The sequence below is a fragment of the Megalops cyprinoides genome, chromosome 6 (assembly GCF_013368585.1).
Source record: "Megalops cyprinoides isolate fMegCyp1 chromosome 6, fMegCyp1.pri, whole genome shotgun sequence".
In the NCBI taxonomy this organism is placed as follows: Eukaryota; Metazoa; Chordata; class Actinopteri; order Elopiformes; family Megalopidae; genus Megalops; species Megalops cyprinoides.
This window is the reverse complement of record NC_050588.1, coordinates 5,216,376-5,238,196: the sequence shown is the minus strand read 5'-3', so window position 1 is coordinate 5,238,196 and position 21,821 is coordinate 5,216,376. Positions and strand designations below refer to the sequence as shown.

Sequence of the window (21,821 nt, the reverse complement as noted above, 5' to 3'; positions counted from 1 at the left end):
AGAAATCTCAGCTTGAATTAATAAAAAGACACACATTCATATATATTCATAAAATTACTGTTAAGTTGTACAAAGAAAGAGAGAAAGTGGTCATGCTTTCAAACTGGGTCACAGACTAGGGACTACCGACAAAGTGCTGATGTTCCCTGGAATTTGTCTGAAGTCGTTACAGATTGATTGATGTTATGCATTATCCTGGTTTTGGATTATCCCTGTGTCCACAACAGACTGGAAACAACAGACTATGAGTTTCTGACCTCAAAACCGACCGCCTATGACAGCTGAGTTCTTTTTCATTATAAAAGCAAAAAGCAATAGTATTAAATTGGAAGCATCGACTTTAGTTTAGATAACTAAATGTACCAACTACGTCTAAGGACAAGACTATGAGATAAATTCAGACTTTGATTTGGATGTTGTGGAACATGAAAAGCCAAGCATGGATTGCTGCCAAGCATCTGGATTTTAAGAGCTATCATTATTTAAATACCCCATTATATAAAAAAATACACATTAACATGTTTATATTTCACAGCATATGAGTGATTCCAGTAATATGTGAAGCTAAAACTGATTTCTGGTAATTATATTTTTCTTTCTGAATACTCAGTAGCCTTCAATTACATAGTTCGACAGTTAACATTAATATTGTGTACATCAGGATGGTGTGTGCTCTGCCCAAAATGAGACTGATATGTTGTTACCTATAAGTGTTCCTGTAATTTACTGGAGGAAAGAGGGGGTACAGGAATGGAAAAGGATTCTTCAGGAAGCAGGATATCTCCATACACTTTCAGCTGGAACAGGGCTGGGTCTGGGGGTGGCAAAGCAGGTGAAGAGTGGGGAAGAGCATCCAGGGGGAGAAGGTCCGATATTTTTTATTATTTAAAAGGCTGCTGGACTTCGGGGTGAAAGGCACAGAGACTGAGAGTACAGGCACAGGCCTCCCTCTCCATCCACATCACCCCCCATGCCCGTCACTAGGCCATGCCATTTTCCTCCTACATCCATCCGGGGAAAAATCAGGGAAAATAAGGGAGAGAGAGAGGGGTGGGGGGGGGGGGAGAGAGGAAGAGGAACAGAGAGAATCTGAGGTCTCCCACAGAGAAGCACATTCCACAAATTAGGCAGTTGTGGGTTCGGCCATGTGACGACCATGACCGTGTCTTTCCCCAGCAGCCTTCACATGACCAGCTCTGTGATGTCATAATGAGAGAAACTCTCTGTTGAGCCTAAATTGCTTGTCAGGTCACAGAGGGACAAAGGATAGGAGCTCGACCACTTTTTCTGAAAAGACCAAGTCGGCCCTCTGGAGTTTTTCCCAGAATGACTGGCAGACATGCTTATTCCATGTAAAATAATTGAAGAAAAACTGGCATTTCTTGTACAGAATCAAACTAACCAGCATCCAATTGTTCATCCTGAGTTGAGTCCCTACCCTCAACAAAATTGTCCAACTTGATTTCTGCTGTCACTCAACTTAAAGTAGCCCCTCTGACTGTTTTTGAGGCCATATCCTGCAGTAGGGGTTATGGTGTCCCAGAGTTCTAGCTTTTTCCCTCCCCCCTATCCACTCACCCTTGGCCAACCCATCACCAAAAAGCAAACTTCTTGTACTGCAAGTGGGCTTATGGGCTTAGGGGGAGGGGGTGTCATTTGATATGCTACAGCGTGGTGATCTATCACCAGGGGAATGGTTTCGGGGGAAAATACTGACCTCCCTCCCCACATAACTTTTACCGACTCGAAACCCACCACACGACAACAGAGAAAAAGGAATGGAGGGATAGCGAAGAGGACACACGAAACGGCTAAAAAAAAAAAAAAGGTATCGGATGTAAGATTCCACTCAGAGCATCCTGTCCATAACCGGAAAGGAGACTAGAGGTTATAACCTTACCAGTGGGGAGGTCCTTTCATCGATAGCTCGGAGCGGCGGGAGAGGGGCAAACCCCAGGGTGGAGGCGCTGCCTGCGACCGAGGGGCTCCTGTTGCATTACACAGCTGCTTAGCAGACACCCCCCCCCCAAAGCAACGCACACAGTTACACATCATTCACTGATGCAAACTTACTGAAGGGTACTAAAGCAGTGCTAACTTACTGAAGGGTACTACAGCAATGCCAGGCAAAGGAATGGAACCGACAGCCTTAGAGCTCCTTCTTACCTCTTGTCTCTTGCTATGAGTCAATGAGCTGCTCTCCCGTTTTTAACCCTCTCTAAACGTGGAGGAAATTGCTGGAGCTCATTTTCAGCGCAGAGTGGGAGGACGGCCTTCTTGGTTCTGAATATGGTTCCTATCAACATGTCACTAAGATATGATTTGTAGGTTCAATCACAGTCGACGCTGGGCAACGCCCAACATAACCCTCGATCTCAACTAAATCACAGCCTTAAAACACACTCTTTATTACTGGGAAACAGCACACATACTAAGGAAGATAGCAACCACATTTAACTCTGCAAGTAAATTACTGTCAAATGTGAGCTTGTTTAAGTTTGCGGTATTATTTTGGTGCACATGGCATGTTGGGCTGGGTAAAACAAATCAGAGCAAAAGGCTCGGTCTAAAATCAGTCCATCACTCCACAGCAAAAGAAGCAACAAAGATCTCAATATCTCATATCTCTCATATCTCAACTAATTATTTACAATATGAATTTGAAACTGTCTGTGCTCGATCTGCCACATGTCAATTGTACCCAACCTTCAACTAAATCTGAAGGTCGGGCCCATTTGACACATAACTCCTTGACACCAACAATCAAAAAAAGAAGCTGACAGACCATCTGATCCTGATAAACCAAAATTTGCAACAAAAAGAGAACAAGCTGTTAACCCATAACTGACTGGATGATTGGAAGATTAGCATACTCGTTGCCATAATTCACAGCACAGAGCAGCGTGTCCAATGCGCAAATCATAACCTGACTGCACAGATAAGGCTGATAACAACTTTATTCTGGTCCCCTCATGCCAATGAATTAGTCACCACTGTCACACTAGTGCATGTTTCAATGGACTTCTGGTTTCAACCGAAAACACTGGGGTGTGCGTGTGTTAGCGAGCGTGTCTGCGCAGGTGTATGTTTGCATGTGGGTGCATCTGTGTTTGCGCCTCAGCATACGCCTGTGTGTGTTTGTGTGTGTGTATGCGTGCATGTGACAGTGTGTTTACAGTGAGGAAATGATTTTCATTGACTGGGTTTCCTTCCCGTATTCTTCCGCTCCGGTCACCCCCCCCAAACCCCGCCCCCCCCCTCCCTCGCTGTCCCTCGTTCCTCCGTCCCCCATCGCCTTTCCCCCTCCATCAGTCAAGGTCTTTCCTCAGTTGCCGGACCAGCTGTGCGACTGGGGGGGGGGGGCAATGTGCTCTTCCCCTCTAGCTGTCCACCCCTCCCCCACCCCTCTCTAGCCAGAGCCACTTGAGTCTGACCAAGGAAGTCACACAATAACTCCAGCAACAACAAAAGAAATATTTTTGCAACAATGTCCTTGCAAACACTGTAAAGTAGTAGCTACTTTGGAGTTAAGTTTACCTCTGTTGTTGCCATAACAAACACGAAAAAAAGAAAAGTTATCAAGCCAATTATCGCAAAGGCCATGCCAGTGAACACCTTTACATTTGGGCGTTTCAAAGGAAAGTGTACTTACTACCAAGCTGATGCATTTAGCTGAGAACTGTAGCTAATGTAAGTTTAGGACTTCATTATCTGTGTTAGCATGGGGGTCGCTATTGACAGCACATAGTGCCTAACAGGGCTAAATGATCAGGGCAGGTTTTCAACCAGTGGAAGTGGGAAAACAAGTGTTTGATGCCAGCTTTATTTATTTATTAACTTGTCTTATGAAGAGAAAACGAGGAAAAGCTCAATCAAGATTACAGTGGCACAGGATCACAATGCTAAATTGCTGACGTTTACTGATTGGTTGCTAATATTCTCATTTATAATATTGTTGTGCATGCTGCAAGACTCTTCTTTTTTTTTTTTCATACTTCCTTCTGATTGGCTGAGACCATGTCAGGACTTAATCAGAGACCAGTCAGCAGTCTGCACAGAGACATGCAATCAGCACACAGCAATCTCTAAAAGATTTGTTGGCTCACAAATGACTGACAAGACGTTTATTCCTACATTGTTTTAAAGGTGCTGAAAAAAAATCCCACTATAGTAATTTCATGGGTAATGTGTGCTTAAATTATATAAGGTTGTACTTCTGGGTTTCTCAAATGCTGTTCAGGGTGTCACCGAATATCAAACTCTGCCTTTCAGTTCCTTTAATGATACAAGAAACATGATGTTACAAGCCAGGAAATACCAAGATGTCATGACCCCTACTCTTAGTAGTGTTTATATTGTTAAAAATGAATGAATAACTGAATGAATAAAGTTCTTCAGAGCAACATAGCACACTGCACATCCCTGAAAACAATAGTTTGTCCAACACAATTTTTGTGGTTGCCCTGATTTTTTTTTTTGCTATTATCAGCATGTGTTTTATAAGAGATGTGATATGAGTCAAAACTGCACATCTACACACAGTTTACCTGTGGTTGTCTATCTGTTTCCTATCTGCTGAACACAGGAAGTTGAAATTGGAATTACTGGGTGAAAGCTGTCACATTTTGTTGCTGACTGTAGCCTCGGCAGAACTGGCACCAGGCCGATTCAGCAGCCGCAACTACAGAGCCAAGTATGGTGTGAGCATGACTTCATCATTACCTAAAAAGGTAGGCCAAACCACCACGACAAAAGTGAAATGACACGAGTAAAATATTTCCACTCTATCTCTACAGCCATTGCATCGACTGATTGTGACTGCAGATAACAGGAGGTATTGAAAGTAAAAAAGGGAAATAATAATAGCCAAATGTCATGCTAACAAGAACAAACACTTCCTATCATCCTTCATTTTTTGCCCCTCCTGTAATTCTCTTCACTTTTGCTCTTTTTTTGTCCTGTCCTCTCACAGGGACAGAACCTACTGTATGCCAGAGCCCTGTCACCCACCCCTGTTGAGAAAAGTACAAAGAGTCGTTAGAGAGTGCATGGGCCCGAGTGCTACCCAAGCAATAAGGCACAAGAGTATGTGGTGTATCATGAACATCCGCACGGCGTGGGGCCAAGTATGTGCGAAAGGCAAGCCGTGCCAATTATCAGGGTACGTCACAGTCTTTTCTTGATTTCTTTAAAAAGGTTTATGAAGGCTCCCAAACTCAGACTGTTTTCAACGACGTTAGGATGTTGATGTTTGCACATTGAACTTCACTATGCAGCAATATTTAGTTCCTGTAAACATTTCACTCACAGCTCATGAGCATTCATTATTTCAGCCTCTTGAATAAAAACTTACATCAAAATGTTCTCCTTTCTAAATTGTCAGTTTCTAGAGAATTTGTTTTTTTCCCCCTCCCTGCTTGTGTATGGCTAGTGGTGTATTCACCTGCCAACCTGCCACATACTGTACAGTACCACCCCACTCCTATTTTCATCAATGCAACAGGCAAATAGAGTCGAATGCTGTCTCTGCTGGTAATTGCACTAATGCTGTGCCATGGGCCTCAAAGTCACTGATTTCAATTTCAAAATGTGATCTTGTTTGGCCTGCAGAGAAAAGACAGGAATGTTTTCTCTGTGAGCCTGTGTGTGTTGCCCTTGCCTTCAGGACACACAACCAATCATTCAACAGCGAGAGGGTTCCTTCTCATCTGCCCCCAAGAGAACGGAATTCATCTCAGAGGCGAGGAAGCCAAAAACGTAATCCGAAGCAAAGGCCGGCGGCTTCGTGGTTGACCTAATGCGGGCTATAGTGCCAGTGGGGCATGCGCTGTGAAGATGCTGCGGCGTGGCCTGGCATTTCCGGCAAACCTCCTGATCGCCATGTGGCAGCAGCTGGACCAGAATTGTAAAAAGGACTGCTGTATCTGAGGGAGCCAAGCAGCCGTGGTTGAGCTCGACACTGGAGATGTCGATGGCGCCGTGCCATTCAAAGCTTATCGGGCAACTTCCTTCAACATTTGAGAAATGTGTGATAAACAGAACAGCAAAAACAACCCGAGTTATTAATTCTCAATGCCAAAGCTGTATGTGAATTCTAGAAAACAACGTCATTCCTCAGTATCAGCAAAATAACAGCATAACAAACAATGACTTGATAGCCTGTTCTGAAACTGTGAAATGTTAAAAATGTATCTTTTTAAAACAGACAGCCATGCAGCCTCACTACTTAATCCTTAACACCTTGCTTTTGATATTAATTACTGCAATATATACAACTGATGCATCATTACAGAGCCAATGTCACGTCATGTCCGACCCTGTTCTTGGTTCAGTTTTCGATAAAAAAGCTTTTCTTGCTTTTCTTTGTAAAATTTTTATGATAAAACTTGAATGAATAGCTATAGCGATATTGAATTTAAACTATAAAATGTGTTAGGTTGCATATAGCTAGCAAATGTGACTGAAGGAACAGGCAAGCTGTGAGAAGAGACTAAGATTCTAAGAGGAAAAATACCTGAATTACATGAAAGCCTGCTGTACCACAATAATGATAGAATTGCTCCAGAAGAAAGAAGTTTCATTAAAACACTTCCCTTCTGGCTGATAAAATTCTTCTTATCAGCTCCAGTCAAACAGAAGTTCAATGACAGAAAGCATTTGCATGTTCTGGAGATGTGGGAGACATCTCCATGGGAGATTTGGCACTCAGGATGGGTTGCAAGGAACTTTAAACAAAAGCTTAGGAGAATTCAAGTGAGTACTCAGATAATCTCACTCAATCACCCAAACCCTGCTGAACCAGTTCTTTGACTCTACATGAAAAGGCATTATGCCCCCACACTCCTGTTAAATGTTCCCTTTCCCTTACTTCTTACCTGCCCCGACCTCCTAAATCAGCCCTTACTGATTCTGGTCCCTGTCCAAAAAGGGGGGTCAACGACCTCCTGCCTTTCCAAGCCAAAGACACCACAAACGACGGCATCTATAATCTCTGTGACATCTAAGATCAATAAATATACCCTGAACGTAAAACGTTATTTGTACACCTGAAAACCAAAAACAAACAAACAAAAAAAAAAACACTGCAGGTTCAAGAGCCATAACTAGAAATGAAAAGATCACTTACATACTTATATAAATCACATGCTTTTTTTTTTTTTTTTTACACATTACACACATTTATACCTCAAAAACACACATAGTGATTTATTATTGAGCAAATATATACAAAATCATTCCTAAGCTCTGTAAAGGACAACAACAAACCTGTGTCCAATCTACAATATCTGTCCCATCAAAATTTCAAAACAAAGTTGTGAAAAATCTCTTTTATATAACACTGCAGTGCAATTCATAAGTGTCAAGCAACAGGCCTTATACAAACAGTACCAGAACAGGAAGAGTAGGGCCTCAGCACTACTTTCATATCATATACTTTCATTGTATCTGCGACTATATATGAATATACGCATACTATATGGTGACCGCTCATTGAAAAGTTCTACACTACACTCTCAGGTGTGTAAAACCTGAGATTAATTGAACTGCATGGCTTCTGATTTTAGTTTCTGGAGAAGCCTATTGGCTGATTCCATTTACAAAGGCACATTCCACCTTAGGGATGCCTTATTTACAAAACACATTCATAATTTCAATATATTTAATAGAAAAGTCAGAGACCTATTTATCTCCATTTCACAGTTTGACAAATCTTATCTGGCAGATTTTATTTAGCTGATAAATGAACTCTCAATAATAGGTAACCAATTAATGACTAACAGACAACTTTGATTCTCTCCCAGGCAATCTGCCAATAATCCTCTGATCAAAGTTACAGCACAAACGTGATGGGGGACACCTTGAAATGCTGGCCTTTGAACACGTGTCTTTACCTTATAATTACTTTTTTAAGTTACATTAATGTAAAACACATCAAACCACAGAAAATGTATTTCAGCTTGTGCTGACCTGATGATTATTTGATTTGCTCCATAATAGTAAACTTGCCTTCCGCTATACAAACACACAGCTGTAAACAATCAAATCATTAAAGTTTAGTAAGCTAAACTTTAGCAAGACAAAAACCATTATCAGAATTTAGTTACTACATTTTTCCATGGAACATCCCCTAGAATTCATTTTATAGGAGACACATTTACTAGGGTTGTCAATCTACTGTACAAAGCAAAGCTAGACTTATCTTTTGGCCATTAAGTCATCTGGCTAAAGTCATCAGAGAAACACGTTTCTCTCTCCCTCCAAATCATCAGGGAAGTCACTCTGTCTCTGAAGTTACATATTTTACACCATCACCCACATACAGAAATGTTCATTTATTCATCTGTGGGGTAAGTTAAAGTTCAGATTTCCTCAGAACAATGGACATCATATATCGTTACTACCAGTTTGTCAACCATGTGATTTACTTCAATCCCCCACATGGTGAGTCAGACAATCTACTGTTCAAACGTTAACCCATTGAAAGCAGTTACATCTGAGACATCCTGACTGTGCTAATTCTTCAACACCATTCCATACCCAACCACTTGCTGATATTGATAGATTCCTGCTTGAAAGGTCAGAGGATTTGCAGTATGTATCATGCCATTTCACATCCACAAAGTCCTAGAGCAACGGTATAATTGGATAAAACCTTATACAGCTTTACTGTGATCAAAATAAGTTATTTTGAAGAAGCTTGGGCCAAATTTGAGACTATGCAAAATTTTTCCATTAAAAACTACAGCTACTGTGTAACGCACTCGAACACCCCTTTATAATCTACTAAGAAAAGGACAATGACCAAGCAGATAAAAATGCATCTACCCTACCCAAGCAGACATTGAGGGGAGCAGCCATCTTACCTGCTTCCAGAGGAAGCTGTCCTCCAGGTTGAGCCTCCAGGCGGTGACGAGGTGGATGGAGGAGAGGATGACCCCGCTCAGAACGGCCGCCCTCATGCGCACTGGCAGCAGCGTGTAGATGATGTAGATGAAGAAGACTGACCACCAGATGCCCTCTGAGGCGCTGCGGGGGGCCACCATAAGCACGCCGAACACCTGCACCACGAAGAGCACGCCGATGACCAAGTAGCTGACGATCCACATGTAGTCCTGGTGGAAGCCGTTGCGGTTGCAGACCACCATCAGGGCCAGGAAGAGGGCCATAGCCACCGAGAGCACGGAGGCGTAGGCCACGATGGGTGGGCCGTGCACGCAGTGGAAGGTGAGCATGACGCCGCAGACGATCACCAGCACGCCCATCAGCATGGTCAGGGAGCTCTGGTTGAGCCGGAAAAAGTAGCGCTGGTACAGCCGCTCCAGCTTGCCTGACTGGAACTTCTTGGACTGGAACACCCGCACCACCCGCGGCCAGAAGTCTGCGGCTGTCAGCCTCCCACCGCCGCCTCCGCTGCCACCGGTCCCGTCCTCGCCCCCGTCCCGCGAGCCCCCCTTGCTCCCCTTCAGGTCCCCGTCCTCGAAACCCAGGTCCACGGATTTCAGCCCGACCTCCCCCCCGCCCCCGCCCTTTTTGCCGTAGTGATCCTCCTGCCAGCCGCAGCGCACGCCGAAGTTGCCCCCACCCCCACTCCCGACCCCTCCCCCATGGTGGTGGTGGTGGGGGTGCTGGGGGGCCTGGGGGGGCGGCTCCATGGTCTCAGCGTCCCGCAGGCAGCTCATGTAGCGTGGGTTGCAGAGCGAAGAGCCGCCTTTTCGCTTGGACTTCTTGCCATTGCGCTCCCCCCACGCCGTCTTGCGATCGTCCACTCTGGCCACTAGGAAGCCACTGAACCACGACATCCTACGATGTGGAAACAGGGGTGGGGGTCAGGGAAGCAGGAATCTGTGAAGTATCGGTGAGGTGAGGAGGGAGCACAGACACATGGGTGATTGGAATAGAAGGACATAAGATCAGGGTAAATGGAGGAGAGGGATGGAGGGAGTCAGCACTGGCTAAATATCAGTTCAGCTTTCACAGAACTTATTGTTGCCCCTTTGTCAAAATAATAAATAAAATAGCAAAGTAAAAGACAACAAAAGAACAAAAGAAGAAAACGGAAAAAAGAAAAAGGAATAAAAGGAAAAAGAAATCTTCAAAAACTGCTGAAAACACAAAAGCTTTCTTGTGCTTTAATATTCACACATTTTTTAACCTAGGCATATAATTAAACGCAAAGCTCGCCTTTTCTAGCTGGCTTCACACAATGGAGAGTTAGGCAGAAGGCCAAGGTGAAAGGGGACAGCAAAATCACCCTGAACAAATTGTGGAGGCCCTTCACTGAACCCCTCAAATTGGCCTTGATGAGTTTAAATACACCGAATCCCCATACAGCCTCACGGGAGGTAGCCAACAGGGTCAGAATAAGGTTGCCCACTCCTGTGAGGGTTGCAGACCAAACTAGATTCAACAAAATCTATATTCAAAAACACATATAGACATACGTAGACTATCAACTGCTTCTTCTAATGTAAAACCCATTTTAAACTTCTACACAAGGTGGTGGAGTTATTACAAAAACAGTTTTCTGTTAAGTTCTCAATCAACCCTGAAAGACCTCCTTTAATTCCTGTGAATCAATTGAACCCTTATTTCTTTTTCAATGTTTTTAACAATCTTTAGTCTGCAAAGTTTCCGTAATGTTGCTTCTTCCTACTTAAACTCTCTTGTAAAGGTTTAGTCATGCATTGTGGAAACCATTTACCCACTTTAGTTTTCCTAAATTTTGGAAAGTATGTTATGTTTTAAAAGTAAGTCTTTTGAATGTGCACCACTACTCACTTACAGCTCCACTGTCTCTAAACAGAACATTAGCTTTTTAAAATGCAAATGTTACTCATAAACAGCACTGCTGGGAACTCAAACAGTAGTACTGAGAAGTCAGCCTCAGCTCTCAACTTCAAACGATCCTGTCAGCCAGGCTGTTGATGACCTCTCACCTGTGTGGGTTCTGGAACGTTCCCCAGCCCCGTCCTCCACAGCTAGACAGCACATTTATTCCAGTAACAGTGAGAGCACAGCAGCATGGGGAGTGCAGGGGGACTGCTGGGAGGAGTCGGTCACTCCGTTTATCTCCGGGGCACCTGCTTCTGCGGGTACAAAAAAGGAATAGAAAAGAGGAACGTTAGCAGGAGCTAAACATATGAATATTTTTTAACTAACAAGGAATTGGGTCACCTTTAACCTTTAGAACATCTTCAGTCCTTCTTGGAAAGATGTTAAATAAATTTTAAACCATTTCTAGCAGGATAATGCACTGTTCTTTTAAAAGGAAGCCCACGGTTCTTTGAGAGATGAAGGTGGTGTAAATCAAACCACATAAATGTTCAACAATGGTTTAGATCTGGCGATTCGGGAGGCTATGGAAGGTGTTTAAATTCATAATGGTATTCATGAAACCACCCTTGAATCCATTTAGCAATGTGCATGATCATCATGGAACAGAGGAACACCTTGAAGAAACAGTTTTTGCACCACAGTGTGTACCTGGTCACTGAAAATAACTTAACATCCCTTGGCTGTAATTCTACCATGCAGACTAATATCTGGACACACTCCCATGATGGCTGCCCATACCATAACAGACCCAGGACCATGTTTAACAGCTGGGAACAGGCAATGGGGAAGGCTTCCTTTGGCTTTCTCCAAACATACGTTTGTCAGTTTGAGGAAAAGGCAGAGTAAATGACAGCTCATCAGACCATGTTACTTTGTTCCACTGCCCAGACGTCTAGGTTGTATGCTCATTAGACCAGGTTATGCATAGTTGTACATTAGTTTTGGTTACAAGCGGTCTCAGATTGGCAGCCCTATCATTAATATCAGCTTTGTGAAGCTCACAATGTATAGTTTCCGTTGAGACTGGGCCTAGGTTTAGTTCAGTTGTAAGTTTTGTGATCATTGTTTTGTGGGCTTTAGCAACTACCCTTTGAAGGATAGAGATGCAGGTGATGATGGGGGCGGGGGCAATTTGTGAAATTGCTGAAAATGTTTACATTAACATTTATTCATTTGGCAAAAGCTTTTATCCAATGCAACTTACAAATGAGGTAGTGTACAACACAAGCAAAAAACCATCAGGAGTCAACAATATTAGAAGTGCTACATGACCAGGTTTCAATAGTTGGCTAGACAAGGTACAAGCTAGCTGGTGGAGATAATGAGTGCATTAATCCATTAGACTGCTTTTTAATATATAGTTTAGTAGGAAACAGCATTGAGGCATGAGAAATTCCTTTAGGGGGTAGTGTTTCAGGTGCTCAGGTAACAGTGGGAGAGCTGTTCCTTCAGATGTTTCTTGAAGGCAGAGAGGCAGTCGGCAGAACATATGAAGTTTGGAAGTTCATTCCATCATCGGGGGACAATGGCAGAGAAATCCGGCATATCACAAGGGTCCATAAATATCACAATATATGATAATACTGGATATTAGCCAAGGCTTTGGAAGTCTGCAGGGACACAGGGTCAACCATTTGCAGGGGCCATCTATTGAGTGTGTCTTTAGTACACAAAGCATTTTGCCTAGATTCAACATTTAAACACTTTTCTAGATGTTTCTCTAATTACACAAATTCCATTCTCCTAATGTATATATGAGTTAAAATACTATCTTTCTGAGACCAACCCTTCGTATCTCTGACTGGCTCACTTTTCCTGAGTAAAATGCCCCCTTTTCCATGAGGGCAAAAAGTGACTAGTTGAAAGGCAGTATGCAAAAAAAGGCCATTCCAAAGCAGTCTCATCTCTTGCGACTTTGGATCTAGTATTTATAAATAATTCAGAAATTGTGGTTTCAGTTTGGTTGTGGAGTGAATTTGCATTTGGCAAAGTTTGGAGAACTATGGCCTCAACAGCATATTGAAGATTTACAGCTACTTCCCCATATCTCATTGAGAGCTGAGACTATCAGGCATTATTAATGTCTTACAGTATCAAAGAGCAACATATTGATACATTCATGAGAAAAACAAAAAAAAATCTATGAAGAGGATATGATGTACATGCTATATTTAGTATATACTGCAATGCATAATATAGCACTTCTGACCACCTTTCTCTCATCTGTCCCTGGTCCAAAGATTGCCATTGAATGTACATGATGGTCAAATTACTTTCTTAGCTTTTTAAAACTTGCTTAGTTGAAGTATTCGATAAGTTAATATGCATGGCTCTTCACAAATGAAATTTCATCAAAAGTATACTAGTGAGGAATCTTTCTAGCATTAGTTATTAAGTCATATCAAAAGATACAACAGAAAACTCTACATATTACTGTAAATTAACACTGTAATGCTATATATTAAAAGGGAAGATTTTCTTAGCAGTTTAAGGTTTTTTAAAACTATTAAACTGAACATTAAAGTATGGGTACATATGGAAAAAAAAAACTTTACGTTTTATGCATGCGTGGCTTTTAAAATTTGATGCATCAGTGCAATGAATCAACATGCTGGTTTCAGCCCTCATCTCAGCATTACTAACCAAATACTTGGCGTGGGGTAACACAAGACAGGTCCACATCGACTGAATGCTGAAACAACCAACTCAGAATGAAGAATCACAATGGATTTAGGAGAGATCAAATTCCCATAATAATGAACAATGCAGTGCACACATGCCAACATAACACATAAAAATCAACTCTATGAAAATCATCAACTACCAAAATGCAAAAACAAGAGCATACCTCTTTAGTCCTCTTTCTTGTGATGTGTAAAGTATGACGTCACAAGGAAAAAACCCTGGGGGCTCACAAGCTTTCTTGTCTTCATTTGACCCCACTGATTTCATATAGGCTCTGAGCCTCACAACCTCACCACGGCACAACCACACACCATGTACGCGCAGCGGGAAGCGCTCGGTTCAGCTGCGTTTCACCACAAATACCCTGCCAAACGGGCGCAATCAGTGGCACTGTGCTATAATACAGATTAAATTGTCTGTGCTTCCCTCCATTAACTATGACTCATTCATTTACCTCCGTATGAGAGATGGACGCATCTCCCTCCCACAAACAACAGCAGAATGGAGACTCAAACGCTGAGGAAATCTACATGATGAGCAACTCACAAACAACACAGAAGGCTATTAATGCAACGTGGCCAAACCAGGGTGTGAGGTACAATTCTGGGGGATGTGCCATTCTAACAACTTGCACTAGGGCAAGGGGTATGACTGTTCAGGTGTCCTTTCCATTATGAAAATGATCACTGACTGTAGGTTGAGCCAGAGCATTCCCTGCAACACAGACTGGAGATCTACTGCAAGTCACCTTCCTCAGTCCACCACCAGTGACAATGGCACCCTTAACGTATGTGTGAATCCCATGCCACAACCTTGGGTGCACTAGCAACACGCCTGGAGTGATGATTAACCCATTCTCTTAAAGCACAGGCGGTGCCAACGCTTACAGACCTTTGCAACCACAAGAAAACTTCAGCTTCTCATCACATCTCCATAGTCCCAAGCAGCTGCCTATGTTGGAAAGTATGTCCTGTTGCTAAAGCAAAAATAGAATTTCCTTGTGATGGCTATCTTGCCCCCTTTCTGGCACGTATCCGTTCGGGTTTGTCTGAGAGCTCTATCAGATCATGGATATTCTCATGACAGGCACAGACATCTTGGATATTCACCAAAAATGGACAAAGGGTATATAAATGTACGTATACGTGCTCATTCATAACAGGGAACTCTCTGATGCAATATTAGGATGTTATGTCAGACGCATACTCCACAGATAATAACCTTACAATGCATTTAAAGTCCATTTTTATGCACATTCAAACGTTTTCTTTTACAAGCAATTGTAACATGCAGTCCAGTATTAAGGCGTTTGTACAAAAATTCGGCCGGACTTGATGAGATTGCAGCATGCGGGTGTTATATAATGCAAACAGTGCACGCATTGTAGCATCTGTTCGTAATTAGTATTTAGCCTAATTAAATCCTAGTTTCCATTTTTAGACACGGGGTTAAGTCATATCAAATTAAGAGCGTGTAGATCAAAAAACACATAGTTAAGCAATCAAAGAATTACATCTATTGATGTGCAACATTATAATTACCGTCTAAAGAGCGCTAGCTACAAGGGTTCCAAGGCTGTACAATATTAAATTCAAAGGTTTTATCGTTAAATACACGACGCAATGTTACATCCCATGCCTAGGCCGTAAGTATAGCATCACTCGTGCTTGTACACATTCGCGTTACATAACGGTGTCCGTTCAGTCTATGTGACAACCATATTACATATCACAGTGGTGACCGTTTCGATGCAGTTTACAGTAACAGTGTGCGGTTACTTGTACCACGCAGCATGTCACACCCGGCCGTCAAATTCGTGTCTCCCAGTTAGACGTAGGGAGGAGAAACAGGGAAAATGCTTCATTTTTTAGCCGCTTGCTTCAGCAAATATAATAGATAAGGTAATGAATAATGAATACATTACGGAAAACAATTCTATGCTAATGTAGCGTGTTACATTCCAACGCACCATGGTCCACACTGCCACACTTTCGAGTTAACTATTTCAGAGCACAATAATAAAGGCCTTTAACGTTATTTCTAGGGCGATCAGGTTCTATATCCTGTTTTCAGTAAATCTACTGCATGTTTCATTTGCGTGGCTTGGAGTGCTGTTTTGCTTGTTTATCCGTTATGCCTGAGTCAGATCCATTCGACCTTTGCTATAGTGTGAAGGAGCAACAACAGCAGTGTTTAAAAAGCCGTCATTTTTGGTTAGCAACAAATAAGGTGTAAATTGCTATCAAAATTACACTGGTAACTACTTCAACTCATGGGGTGTCTTGCTAGAGTATTGGTTGCGCATTTCTGTCTAACTGAAAACACCTTGAGGTGGCTAGGTGGGCAAGCAAAACTGCGTTAAACTGAGCGAGGCTGAATGCAACACCTTATATTTAAACACACCAGCTCGCTTATCGCACTGTGGCCCCGCAGTATGTCCTCCAGAAACGCTGGCTGACATATATCTCAGGCAATCGGGCATTTTCGCCGGACAGAAAACATGACAGGAAATAAATGCTGGGGTCGGTTTGGTTTGCAGTGCTACAGGCTTACAGTTACAGCTCGCGCAAGCATGCACACACAGAAGGACTGTCGAACGAGAATTGACTCACCATTAACATCATTTTTTAACAAGACCACGGAAGACACAATCCACCCTGATGGCAAACGCCGCCAAAGCCAGTGCTGTCCTTGTCGTCAGAGGGAGCGGCTGCTACAGTTCTATCTGCAGGCATCTACGGCAAAAGGACGAACGGCCACAAATTTACAAAAATATCCGCTCGCCGCTCCTCGTCTGACTCGCGTCTTTTTCTCTCGCTATTCCCTGCTTCTCTCCTTCTGCACAGCAGCAGCACACATACACAGTTACTCATTTGGACTCCCCAACAACTCGCGAGTCCCCCTATAGGCAGATCGTCAAAAAATAATGATACTGTGTATTTTTGTACTTTTTGATGTACTTATTCACTAGACTCGATCATCGATTTTTTCAGGAGTGCTCCGGGACGGTTATGTTCAGTGCTTTGCCTTCCTCTGTTATTTTTTCCCCCGATTTTAAAAAGGAAATTAAAATCGTCCTGTGCCACCCGATCGTCGCTCGGTGCTGTTGCCCCTGTGTTGAGTTCGTTTACACAGTTTGTCCATTTTGGCGTTTTGATACTTTTCAATTCTTCTAAATAAAATTCCACTGAATAAACGGCGCTGTGGTTACCAATATATCATGGCTACAGTGTTATTAGGTCGGTGGGAAGACCCGAACGTGTGCGTTCTTGAAACGAGGAAACGAGAATGTCAAGGTTTAAATTAAGACAGGCCTAGCTGAATAGCACATTGGCACAACAGCAGTTTGTTACCGACGGGAATATCCTCTGTAATCCTGGGAATGCAGCAGCATAGCAAAACAAGACACAAGGTCTACACCATCCTACTCAGCTCATGATAAGTCATCTAAAAAATATCTCAGAGGAATTTACCCGATTGACTGAAAGGAGAGGTTTGTCATTCCTATACAACACTGACTTAAAGTACCTTTAGACTGAGTTGTAAGACTTTGAGTAGAACCTTAGAGTTCTATAGAGTAGCACAAAAGAAGGCTTTAAGAGAGTAGATATCAAAACCAAATCTTTCTTTTAGCCCAGGGATATTAAGGTTTTGCTCTCAAAAGACACTGACAAATTTGTTTGTAGCAGAGAATTACCGAATCAAATGAAGCTGGTTAGGTATTTGTAGTTGACGTCTAGTAGCTCTAGCGTCAATGCTGGGGACTGCCAATGTGATTTTCCACGCTGTGCAATTTCTCTCATTCCCCCTCTACACTGATGGAGTGGTGTTGAGCAAAGCCATGCTGGGACAAAGCTGAGGTTTTGTTTTGTTTTTTCCATCTTGTAGCTACCTGTTCCCCGCCATGAAAAATATGAGTAGAGGGATTTGTAAGCAGGATGGAAAAAATATATATAAATTTGCAGTGGTGTCAAGCTTTCAATTTGCTTAAGAACATTGAAAATGAGTGTTAGTAATTCCTCAGAGTTTTCAGTGGCTTCTGTGTTAAATGTAAAGCTAAGGTATCTATCAATAGCAAAAGCTTTCACACACCTACGTTGCCAGAGAGGGAAAGAATTAACATGTGTCAAAAACAAACATGTTATAGGTCATTTTAAACAAGCTTTCTATTGCTTCATTGATAACCTCAGCTTGGAATATTGACAAAAATTTCATATGTCACTATTCTTGGTCTGGGTCAGCTTGGAGGCCAGGCAGACACCAATAATGTGGATCCAAGGTGACATGATTAATTCCCGGTTAGACTCAACAACCACCACAACAACAAAATGGCGAAAGACCAAGAACCTGACCCCTAGCATGCCAGCCTGGTTCCAACTCTGCAGTGGGAAAGTGATGCCGGTTCCTAGTGCCCTGACCCGTGGCGTAGGAATCCGAAGCAACCAGTTCCACAACAGCGGGGGCAGCCTCACGCTCTGCTGGCTGTGAAAGGTCATGCAGAGAGCAGTCAGGTGCGTCGCTCCTGTGCCCGGTTCGAGCCGTTTATTTTTAGACGGTCATGTAAACTTGAAACCAGATTCCTTCACGCTCCCTGTTGAAACAAGTTGCAAATGTGCAGAGTCACAGGGAGCACACACAAAAATACTGCCACCCCCACCCCAATGACTACACCAGCTGATTTCATAGACAAGAGTATTCTCATTTGACTGTTGTTTGAACTCAGAAAATTGAAAGACAGCAAGCCCATATGTACAAATTTCCCTTGAGGACTTTTTTTCAGACCAATACACTGCTTTTAACATTGCATTTAAGACAATTAACGAGTTGAAATATCCACAGGAACACCACACATGATCAGGTATATAGTACACATTAAAAATCTTGTGGTTTTAAAGGGTTATTTGACAAATTTAAATTTCTTAGAGGTAAAATTGATAGGGACAGCTTTGTTGCATCAAAAGGTACAGTCATTCATTTCAACCCATTTTTTTCTTCACACCTACAGCTTGTCAGCTCAGAAGAAAATATGCAAAATGTCAAACTTTTGTCATTTCAAATGGAAAAAAAGTGTGAAAATCTATTCACCATTCATAATATGGCATCTAACGTGACTCAGACAACTGTGATTTACACATCCGATGCTTGTTATCTGAGAGAGGTGAGAGCCAAAATCTGAGCATCTGCAAGATACGGGGTTCCATGGTATTCTAAGCTAAATTCCTTTTTTGGTGCTCTGTATCTTTTCATCATATCATTGTGCAATTTTATCGCCCTTATCCACCTCAGCTGATGCATGGTGAACATTCTGGCACCAAATGTCTGCCAAGAATTTACCAGAAGTTGTGGGGGGGGGGGGGGTTTGTCAAGGTGAACCCCCCCCCCCCCCCCCCCCCCGGATTCACTGTAAAGCACTTTGAGATGAGAGGTGCCGTACAAATTCAATTATTTTCATTATTATATAATGTTGATAAGAAATGTCTTGAGGGAGCAAAAAGCATGCTTCACATTAGCTGTAAGGCCACCTAACAGTGTGACCAAACATACTGAAACATTGAAATGAAAAGATGGAGAGTTTAACAAATAGTTAAATGCACCACATACAAAATTCTTAGAACATGCAAGTTATAATGTAAGAGGAATTACCATTCTTATAGTGAAACATGTAAAGGGCACGGCACAGCTGTCATTTAAACTCAGGAAAAATCTCAGTGCAAAGTATATAATTTTAGACTTACCTTGGCATGTAAGTATGGAAAAATATTTATTTTCAGTGTTTGAGCAATAGGGAGTTAAAGATCATTCTTTCAAAGTTGATGTGCACTTGTACCACGGTTGTAGGCACAGCCTAATTAAAGTTTCGTGATGTTCACCCTGGGAGACTTCTTAGAATTCTTAGAAAAATGGCAAAAAACCTGGGTAGAGCATTCCAAAGGGTAAGCATTCCATTAACAACTTTATACCTAGCTTAAACTGCATGGCTTGTTTCATTTAGTGTTATAACCTAAAAGTGCTGGGTTCGAGAAAAAAGGTTTAAGACACGTTTAACATGAACAACAATATCCATTTTTACGATATCCATTTTTCTCTCATGAAACCATGGCAACAAAGTGTAATCATAATGCAATTTATTGGCAATAAAAAAATATGAGGTCAGGTCATGTGCATGTGATTGCCATGGTGATATGGCAGGACAGGCCTCTCTACCACTGTAGAGGAGAACATTAATGCTCCTGTAGTAATATGATAGCGGTGTTACGAAACTGCAGTAGGATGGCAAGGTGACAGCATGGTCGCAGCTAAATGCAGGGTGGAAAGGTCAAATGTTAGCATGGCGCATGACTGGCAGGTATCCCGGACCCTTACCTTTAGCATCCTACGTTGTTGTATTCGGGGAACCTGTTCTGACCCTCACCACCCCAAGTAACAGACTGATAGGAGGCAGGAGGGTTCTTCCTAATGCAACATTTTCCCAAAACCCTGCAGCTCTGTGCACTTCGTTAGGGTTACTCAAATTAACCTAAACATCAGGGGGAGAAACGAGAAAGCACAGAACGAGTTGAGGACGCTCACATCAGAGACTGATCTATGTTTCATGTCAATACTGCAAGTGTCAGCCCTTGATGATGTTTATGTTTTTAACATAAAACTGAAGGCTTGTTGCGTAATGAAGTACAAGATTTTGAAAGTAACATTTTAGTTTTGCTTGCTCCACATTGATTTAAAGATGTGATCACTCATATTATCTGCATTGCCAAAACTGCTATCGTAGATCTAACCCTGTTTTGCTTAGCTTTAAAATATGCATTTGTTTGCAAAATGCGTGGCACCAGCCTGTGTGGTGCTGACAGAATTACAGTTTTCAATGTTTTAACTGAGTTGTTGAAAACACTGTTTGCAGACATGCTTCCATTTGTTAATTCTTCTTTTTGGTACAGTTCACCAGAGGTATGGGTCAATTTGTTGATAACTGTACCTACTACAGTGAAACATGCTGTCTTTAAACCCTAACACCCCCCCCCCCCCCCCTCCAAACCCACGCACACACACACACACACACACACAGTATTTGCTGGAGAGATAGCTTGGTATGCTTTACATCGACAGTTCTGTCTTTGCTGATGCTGAAGCTGAAAGTGTTCAGATTCGCGGGCTCTTTATGAACACACCGCGAAGGGGTGTGGACAGCACAAAATTGGAACCTCCTGTTGCCAACCACAAAGTCCTAGACTGTGGCACCATGGGATGAGTCTACCTGAAGCATGTCTGGCCTGGGCAGCACACATTCTACAGTGCTTCCTTTCACTTGCATATTAAATAAGCAAAAACTCTGGTGGTATTGCTATCCTGTGGGTACCCACCTTAGCATCTTGTAATTATGCTACATTGTTGTGATGAGTATGCATTCACTGCATTTTTTCATTTACTGAGTGAAAATAACTGTGCAATCCACTCAGTTAGTTTTGTGTTTTCAAATAGTGTGATTGTGAAATTGTTCTGACAAAGATCCACTTTGAATTGAAACTCTGCCCTCAAACCTTTCTTTATGAAGAGACACGGTTTGTCGGCATTAAGTTTTTGTTTTTTTATGTGTTTTACCTTTTCAGCTGTGTGCATATGCTTTCTGTCAGTCTATATTCACAAGGAGGCCATGAAATGTAGAAGCTAAACCGTTCAGGACACCCAGACAGTGTATTAATTATGTGCTTCTCAAGGTGTTCTTTCATTGACGCGGCACAATATGTTCAACGAGAGCAGGGCAATTCAAGGAGGTGGCGCTGAATCATAAAGACAAATTAAAACTGAAGCGTGCTTCAGTTGGTCAGAACAGTCCGTGCCTCCCGGCGACGGAGCACAGCAATATGTTAAAAAGGCAGAGTAAATTGCGTGCTGTTTGTTTAGCACTGGGCACTAATGACTGCGCATTGTCAGCCGTTTGTACCATTTCGTAGGTTAACTGTTGCCTCAGGGCGGGGCTGTGTGCTTTAGGTCACTGTATAACTGCATGGGTGTTTCTGTTTCTGGGCTTTGTGAGAGTACAGTTACGCGCACACACACACACACACACACACACACACACACACACATACGCACACAAACAAACAAGCAAACCCTGCCTTTTCCACTCCCTGAGTACACAAACAAAGGAATGCAGTGAACCCCTCACCACGTTCTAGGAAACCAAGGTCACTTGCTGCATGCCATCGCACAGAGCGCTCCAGAAAGACCACTTTTATTAAATAAACTGAGAGCAGAGATAAAGGCAGTAATCAATTCAGCGCTTTCTGGGTCAAAGTCCTGCT

General features: G+C 42.5%; 1 protein-coding gene across 2 annotated transcripts in view; it reads right to left on the bottom strand.

Moving 5' to 3' along the window:
• The window catches only part of LOC118778780 (adenylate cyclase type 6-like), a 57,956-nt gene extending 46,878 nt beyond the window's left edge, over nt 1–11,078 (bottom strand). The window contains exons 1-2 of one of the 2 annotated variants that reach the window (XM_036530491.1): nt 10,938–11,078; nt 8,865–9,801 (exon numbers count right to left, since the gene is read on the bottom strand). In XM_036530491.1, the coding sequence (XP_036386384.1) occupies nt 8,865–9,800 (936 nt within the window). In that variant the 5' untranslated portion in view covers nt 9,801; nt 10,938–11,078. Of the gene's footprint in view, nt 1–8,864; nt 9,844–10,937 lie in introns of both variants that reach the window. The other variant, XM_036530490.1, reaches the window with a different exon arrangement.
• Between the last annotated feature and the right edge of the window lie 10,743 nt (nt 11,079–21,821).